Source organism: Onychostruthus taczanowskii, unplaced genomic scaffold, assembly GCF_017590055.1.
Source record: "Onychostruthus taczanowskii isolate IOZ18803 unplaced genomic scaffold, ASM1759005v1 scaffold299, whole genome shotgun sequence".
Taxonomy (NCBI): Eukaryota; Metazoa; Chordata; class Aves; order Passeriformes; family Passeridae; genus Onychostruthus; species Onychostruthus taczanowskii.
This window is the reverse complement of record NW_024500338.1, coordinates 82,540-91,289: the sequence shown is the minus strand read 5'-3', so window position 1 is coordinate 91,289 and position 8,750 is coordinate 82,540. Positions and strand designations below refer to the sequence as shown.

The following is an 8,750-nucleotide window of genomic DNA, read 5'->3' as shown; positions in this document are numbered from 1 at the left end:
GTTCTTTTATATATTAGTAATATAGTAATATACCTACATAGTTCACCAAGAAGAATTACATAAGTTTTAAATTCAAGATTCTTTAGCTCACATTCAAGACAAACTTGAACTTTTTCTGCAGTAGTTGTTTGCGATTTAGCCATAATTAGTACATGAAACTTCACTGCCAGCTTTACCAGTTCCTTGTCTTTTACTCCACAGTTGTAGCAAAGTATTTTTGTTGTAAATTTTTCAGAACAGTTTTTGTTTACCTTGCTGTTTAACTGTTATATGAAAAATTTTCAGTAACCTTTTTGTAATAATAGAGTTTAAATAAGTTAATTCTCATTAAGATTGATTTTTGTTTAGTCTCAGTGATGTTAACTGTAAGTTCCTTTAGATATATTTTATTAAGGTTAGATTTTAGTGAAGCTGATTAAGTTTTGTTGAAGTAAATCTATTTGAATTATAAGATAGAATTCCTTTGCTATACAAGTGAATGACATAAAATCTGAATGAGTTTTTGTTAAAATTTGCTCATTTAATTTACAAGATAGCACTATTTTGTTATAGAAATAAGAACCATTTTTGCTATTGTATTTTTTATAAGTAGTACTGAACAATGAGTAACAATTTTATGAATTATTTAATGCTTTCTTTTTTACTTTTTTGTTTTAATGTCATATATGCATAAATGTCTAGGAAAACATAACTTCAATTTCTTAAGACAGTTTTTACTGATATATTATTAACCCTGATTATGTTTTAATTTTATAATTTGAATTCACTGACTTTTTATAACAAGCATTACTTTATTCTTTTGCTATATGTCTATGGCACGATTGTCTAACTGACAATAAATGAGAAAGTCAGCTACTTTACAAACCTTCTCTTACTGTTGTATAGCTATTTATAAGACATATATTATTTTTCTAACTACTATTACTAAGAGGTTTCTAAAATATATTAAAAAGACTCTTCCAGTTAAAAGCCTGAACCCTGGCCAAGTCCTGGCCTTAACTAGTAGAGAAATTCTTCTGCACCAAAATTATATTCAAGTAATTTTGACTTACCAAATTTGGACCTATAGTACCTAAACTTCATTTTAAGGTGAACTTGGAAATCTTACCTGGGAATGATTTTCCAAGCCCTCACTTTAAAAAATAAAGCTTGCCAATTACTGCAGACTCTAAGTAATAGTACAATATTTAAGAAATTGATAATGTATTGTTTTAAATCACCATTTTATTTTTCACATACTACTAATTCTATCTATTATCTGATTTATTTTTTACTTAGTATAAGTTTATTGTTTTATTACATATTCTTATGCCTTTATGTTACCTTCATGTTCATAATGAGAAACACACATGTTATTAAAAACCAAAAAAATAAGGGGGGAATATAGCTCATCCAAAATGTTACACTAATATTTACACTAACTTTTTGAAAGCAAACCACATCATATCAAATACCCTCCTGAAACACCCTTGGTGGAACCCCAAGAATTAGAATTCCTGGGTTCTGTGAAATTGGATTTTTGTGTTAATTTTAAATACATGGGAAGGGATCTGTAGCAGGCCCAGGGCCTGCAATGGCTCCTTGGTGGTCAGGAGTCTAAGCTAGGAAATGCCAAGTTATGATGACTGGACCTCAGAAGCCCCTCTCTTCTGCCTTAGGACTTGTGCTTATCTCACTGTAAGCCACTTTCCTTTGACCCTTACTGTTGGACAATTTCCAAAACCCCTGTAAGCTATATAATCCCCTACTCCTGCCCAGTTCAGTAGAAGAGCTGTCACTGAGAACCTTCATGGAAGACCGCAATAAAGAATTCTTCGGAACCTCACACAGCACTGCTCTCTCTCCCGGCATCTGCTGCGGCACCTAGCAAGCTAAAGAGCTGAAATCACAAAGAGCTGATAATCACTAAGAGCTGATATCATTTGAGCTTGCAAAGGTTGCCTGCGGCTAGGAGCTGCTTGGGAACTCAGACATGCTGTGCTGAGCACTATTGAGCTATCCTGGCCAAGGCAACCCACTGGCCATAGCCCGGCTGGAAGCCACCAATAGGAATCTGTTTAAAAATGTTTCTCCCTATCACCCTATGTATAAGAATCAAACCTTTTGGCACAATTACACTTCTGGCACCCTTTCTAAATCCAGTAATATGGCTGCCATCAGGAATGTCTTTCGTTTGTAAAGATCAAGCCTGAGCCTTTTAGTGGCTGGAGTTTTTAACTAAAAGATTCTTTTTAGGATATGTGGTAGGATAGGATATAGGTATGTATGTGGTAATTCTGATAATGATTGTATTAATCATGATACCTTTCTATCATGGCAGGTTCCAGCCGGGCTGCACCCGGTGGGGTGCTGTGGCCAGGATAACTCAGTGGAGGCACAGAACAGCGTCCGAACTCCCAAGCAGGTCCCAGCTGCAGGCAGCCAAGCAAGCTTAAGTGATTTAAGCTCCTAGTGATTATCAGCTCTCTGTGATATCAGCTCTTTTGCTTGCTAGATGCCACAGCAGCAGACACAGGGAGAGAGAGGAGAAGGCTGTTTGAAGATTCTGCAAGATTCTTTATTAGGGTCTTCCACGAAGGTTCTCAGTGACAGCTCTTCTGCCAAACCAGGCAGAATTAGGGGTTTTTATACCCTACAGGGGTTTTGGAAATTGTCCAATAGTAAGGGTCAATGGAAAGTGACCTATAGGCTTACAGAGAGATAAGCAGGGTCCAAAAGGCGGAAGAGAGGGGCTTCTAGGGCCCAGTCATCATGACTTGGGATTTCCTAGCTCAGGCTTCTGACCGCCAAGGAGGCTTTGCAGGCCCTGGGCCTGCTACACCTTTCAGTGTGTGCAGAGATTAATTAATAAGGTCATTAAAAGAGTAATTTTTGTCAAAAGGAAAGGGGAGGATGTTCGGATATTAGGGGACAAAACACAGATGATGGACTTTGGACCTGGTTAACATAAGAGATTTGATAACAGGATGCCTTGACAAAAGCAAACAGAACTTTGAAAATTAGACCTAGATTGCAAGAAGATGAAATCAGACAGGTTTACCAGAAAAAGAAAATCCCATTAAACTTTGCAAGCAAGAGATATTGTTATATGCATAAGTTTGTGTATGTGATTGCAACCTAATCATTGTAGTACACATTACTAGTCTCCCTAAAATAGTATCTAAGCATTTGTATCTCACAAATCAGATTCTGATAATTTAATCAGTCCATCGCCAACACAGGACAACCAAGGGCTCAGGCCCAGCCAGCATGGGTTTAGGAAAGGCATACTTGACCAAATTCATCTTTTATGACCAGATAGCCCACCTAGCGGATGGGAGAAAGGCTGTGGAGGTGTCTACCTGGACTTCAGCAAAGCCTTTGATACTGTCTCCCAACAAATTCTCCTGTAGAAGCTGGCAGCCCACGGCTTGGACAGATGCAGTCTTTGCTGGGTTAAGAACTGACTGGATGGCTGGGCCAAGAGAGATGCGGTGAGTGGTGCACATCCAGTTGGTGGGTGGTCACTAGAGGGGTTCCCTGAGGCTCAGTATTGGGCCCAGCCCTGTTTATTAATGGTCTGGATGAGGGAATCAAATGCACTCAAAATTGTCCACTCATGGACAACACTAAGTTGTTGGGCAGGAGTGTATGATCTGTTGGACAGTGGAAAGGCTCTGCAGAGGGATTTGGACAGGTTGGATTGATGGGCCAAGGCCAACTGTATGAGGTTCAAGAAGGCAAACTACCAGGTCCAGCATTTGGATCACAGCAACCCCATGGAACTCTACAGGCTGGGGGAAGAGTGGCTGGAAAGCTGCCTAGGAGTAAAGGATGTGGGGGTGTAAGTCAACAGCTGGCTGTAAATGCATTTTTCAATGTGCCCAGATAGCCAAGAAGGCCAATGGTATCGTGACCTGTATTAGCAATAGTATGACCAGCAGGACTAGGGAAGTGATTGCCATCCTGGACTTGGAACTGTTGAGTACTTGTGTACTGTGTCCAATTCTGAGCACCTCAATTCAAGAAAGCCATTGAGGTGCTGGAGTGTGTCAGAGAAGAGCAAAAAAGGTGCTGAAGAGTTTAGAGCATAGTCCATGGAGGAGCAGCTGAGGGAGCTGGGTTGTTCAGTGTGAAAAAAAGGCTTAGGGGGACCTTTATTGTGCTCTACAACTGCCTGAAAGGAAGTTGTAGCAAGGTGGGGTCAGCGTTTTTTCTCCCAGGCAACTAGCAACAGGACAAGAGGACATAGCCTTGGGCTGTGCCAGGGGAGGATTAGATTGGACATAAGAAGAATTTTTTCATGGAAAGGGTTGTTGAGGATCAGAATAGGCTGCACAAGGAGGCAGTAGTATCATCAATCCCTGGAGGCATTCAAGCAAATATTGGATCTGGCACTTAATGCCATGGCCTAGTTGACAAGGTGGGGATTTGTAAAAACTGGACTTGATGATCTTGGAGGTCTTTTCTGACTTAAATGATTCTGTGAAGTCTAAACAACCAGAAAATTTGGACATCTTTAATGTTAAACCAAAATTTTGGTAACATTTTCACTTTAAGCATGAATAGTTACAAGAAACATTGAATTCTTCTGAAAACATCTTATCTATTAATTTCTTTCAGATATAGCATTGTTTCTTTCTGCAGAACCTTGTCCTTAAGAAACTCACCTAATATAGTGCCTTGTTACCTGACCTGACTACAGCCCCAAATTCTCAAATCTAAAACAAGTAGTACTCAGCTCCATTCCCTTGGAAGGGCACTTCACATGGGAAATTTACTCAGCCCAGATGGTAAATTCATTCCAGTGACACTGACACACAAATTCTATTGTTATTCTAAAAGGCATTTTATTATACTGTTGTAAGACTCTCAAAGTAGAAAGAGAAAGCCTGAAATACTATGTTTCATCAGAGCACTTATGCAGGAGTTACAAGTTTCAATGTCTTCATCAAAGTCCAGGTAACTGTGCAACTGTATACATTACTGTTCATCAGAAGGAAGATTTAACATGGTCTTCAGAACTAGAAATGAATATCCATTCCCCTAAGGAACATGCACAAACTACAAGGAAGACAATAGTGAAAAAGCAACTGGATAAATTGTAAGCCAGAGGAAGTTTCAAGTAGACTAGAAGTGTAAGCTGACAAAAATAGGGCAGGAGATCTTTCTCCTTTTCAATGCCTTTATTAAAGAGATTCAGCTCAGGTGGGGAGAAATTGACGGGTCGCGCCCACGCCACCGCTGTCCCCAAGAGTGGCACGGAGGAGGAGGAGGGTGATGCAGCTCTGTCCGCTGGTCTGCAGGCAGAGCTGGGGACTGCGTCCTCACGGAAGAGTGGCAGATTCCTACTTTTCGGTCCAACACTTCGGGTCCCCTCCTTAGTGAACATCCTTTTAGGTCAGGGTGAGAAGCAAAAAGGATCCAAGCAGGCACTGGACTTCACGCCCATCCTTAGACATCACCTAGGGTCCCCTAATTCTATATTGGCTCGTTGTTTTTAGGGGTTTTCTAGGAAAACTTTAGCGCGGTGCATTTCTCATTTGCATACGTGGTCCCAGGCCACTCCTATTCTCCTGGGCTGCGTGTCCAGGTGTAGCTCCGGGGCAAGCATTGGGAGAACAATGGCTAAATCACCAACCATTAACGGGCAATTAAAGAACTCTTTACAATTAAGCTAATTTAACAGCAACTGGTCCCACCGTTTTTTTTTTCTCTGTAACCTTAAATAAAAATAGGTATATTTTTATTCATAACATAAGCAGCAGCATGTAGTGAATAAAGTCCAACACGATAAGCTGAATAGAAAAAAAAAATCACAAACTAATGTCGTTATAGAGCCCCACTTGGCACAAAGCACCAGGACTCCATCAGAAGGCTGTATAGATCTATTTATTAAAGCAACATGTTGCCTTTATAGTTTTACAAGATATTTACATTTGCTTAACAAACACATACACTGCCCATTAGTCATAAAAAGGAAACAATAGGTGAAAAGGAGCCATGTCACTCTGTGAGCCAACCAAAGTCCCTATCTTTTTATTTTTTCTCTTTCTTCACATTGTCATGGTGATAGCCTTGGTATCTTCCTTAAGAGATACAGGAGGCTTTCCTTATCTTCAGGAAGCCTTCGCTGGCTCACAAGAACAGAAATGTCTTTCCTACAAACTAATTTGCACTTTGTGCAACCATCTGTCCTGTCTGCTGAGTGATAAATACTGAGTGATTTCTATGTACCTCAAATGGTGACACAGCGTGGCACAATACAGTGTGAAAAGGACATACTACATGACTGGCTCTTCGCAGATATTAAAAGGAATACTATATGTGTTACGTTGTATTCATTAGTAGTACTGTATTTTTTTTAAGTAGTGTGGTAAATTTAGTTTAGGTTATAACATAATGTTAAAATAGAAACTATGCAATGTAAGATACTTTTTTAACTAGCTCAAGAAAGGGATGAGATAATCAAGAAATTCTTTGCACTGAGATAACAGCAGCAAGACACCTAAATCCCCAAGAGAAAAATTATTGCCTCCTTATCAGAAAAGACAAACTTCCTTCCACCACCTTCCCGACTTTGCGGAGCCAACAGGATTAAGGGGGAGAAGTTGATAATAACCAGAGAACACTCTTTGTTTGAAAAGAATTTATGCACCATGTATGAGATATATGAATACGCAACAGGCTATTGCTTTTAAGAGTTTTGTTAGTGTGTGTGCTTTCGGAGCTTAATTGCCCAGGAGGCACCTGGACTGTCCATATGTCTTTGTTTTTATTGTCCTTTATTGTCCTAACTCTGTCCAAATTCTTATTACTCTAATTTTTATTACTGTTTTTATAACCATTTTATTACTATTAAACTTTAAAAAACTTAAAACAAGCGATTAACATTTTCCACAACAGTAAGCAATTACTACTTTAACTTCTGTGTCTCTAAGTGATTGAAAGCATGGTCTGAAACACATAAGCAACCTGGTCTAACAGAACGTGTCCCTGCCCATGGCAGAGGCCTTGGAACTATATGATTTTTAAGGTCCCTCTTAAGTCAAACCATTCTGTAATTCTATAAAGTCTTTCCCAAGCATACTTGCTATGGAAAGACGTAGTGTAAGTGGTAAATGCAGGCAGTCATGACAAGCAATGCTAAATATTAAAAGTGTTTACAAATGCTTGGATGAAATAAAAAGCTTGATCTCTTCCCATAAGTATTATGTTTCCACAAGATGCTGTCTGAGTGAACTGGTATGCTCCCGTTTGAAAAACTAGGTGGGGGTGTGTGTGTCAGGGAATGGCAACAGCTACACATGCCCTTGTCTAGAAGGCAGCTCTAGCTTGGCAGCATGGGAGCAGAGAGAAGGCAGCAAGGGTGATTAGCTTCTGAGAGATAACACACAGAATATAAATTTTCAGTTCTCCTGAAGTTCCTAGATAGAGTTTAAAAACTAACTAGCAAAAAACCAAAAAAAACCCCAAAACAACAACTACAACAACAAAAACAACAACAACAAAAACAAACAAACAAAACAAAAAAAAAACAAACCCAAAAAACAAAAAAAAAACCACCCCACACCAAACCAAAAAAAACCCCAAAAACAAACAAACAAACAAAACAAAACAGGAAAAAAACACCCAAAAACCCCAAAACGAAAAGAATGTAAAAGTATGCACAAGATGATAAACGTGGCTAGAACCAGCGGATACATAGATTATGAGAAATATGGTGGGATTTTTTGGCAAAGTTATGTAACAAGAAGCAACAACGCAGGCCCAAAAAAAAATGTTCAAGGTAAGGTCATCTGTAATACTCAGTGAGTACGAGCATTAGAGACCCCTTTAGATGACCGTCTAGCACTATAAAAGGACTTCCAACAGGAGGCGGACGCGTGCAAATTAGTTCTGCGACAGTGAACTGTATTAGCTAGGAAGTAAGTTTTAATGAATATGTATGATCATGATAGAATTAATGCCCTGTTGTAGTTTCATGACACACATCCGATTAGAGGAGCTATCTTCCCAAAGTGTCCAAAGCTGTAATAAAGAATGCAGGCTTTCAAATATTTCAAATTGTGCTACTTTATTTTCCGGCCGATTTCGATATCACCTTAGGCTCGTTGCGGATCACCGAGACCACTGTCCGGTGATACGGCTGCAGGGGAGCTCGGCTTTGCCCGGCCTGGCCTCGTGGCCGCACTGTCACTGAACAGCTCCACTCGCGCGCGCAGCCCCACCTTTCCCCCCCACGCGCCGCTCCATCGGCGGCTCCGTCCCTCCCCTCGCGCCAGGTGAAAGAAGCTGCCCTATTCCGCACCTGCGCCAGGCCCACAGTAGTTCCCTTCCCAGAAGTGCCCGCACCTAAAAGAAGATAAAATAATAGTAGTGGTAGAAGAGCGTGGCTGAGGCCGTGCCTTTCAGTGGGCTAGGTCGCTCTCCACCAGTTGCTTTCAACGCTCAGTCTCTGCAGGGACCACTTTTTGCCGTCTTTTCTCCTGCTAATAGTCAGGCAGCAAAGGACAGCATTCTAGAGGAGACGAAGGCGAGCTGGGTCCTTGTAAGGCAGTGGCGCGGTGTGTGACGCATTGGAGCGGCGCGCCGCTCCCGGGGCCGGACGGAGGCGTGGGCACGATGATGCCCGGAGAGACGCCGCTACCGCCGGCTGGAACTGCGGCCGCCGGCAGGGCCTGCGCCAACTGTGGTGTTCTCCAGCAGGTAGGCATGGACCACCATCTCTGTGGCGCTGGAGTGGGGTTTTTGCTCACGGACGAGGTAGT

The 8,750-nt window shown here is 41.0% G+C and overlaps 1 protein-coding gene across 2 annotated transcripts in view; it reads left to right on the top strand.

Annotated features, from left to right (window-relative positions):
• The first annotated feature begins 8,034 nt into the window (after positions 1-8,034).
• The window catches only part of ICE1 (interactor of little elongation complex ELL subunit 1), a 36,162-nt gene continuing 35,446 nt past the window's right edge, over positions 8,035-8,750 (top strand). For both annotated transcript variants that reach the window (XM_041408271.1, XM_041408270.1), the window contains exon 1: positions 8,035-8,688. In XM_041408271.1, the coding sequence (XP_041264205.1) occupies positions 8,605-8,688 (84 nt within the window). In that variant the 5' untranslated portion in view covers positions 8,035-8,604. The remainder of the gene's footprint in view (positions 8,689-8,750) is intronic.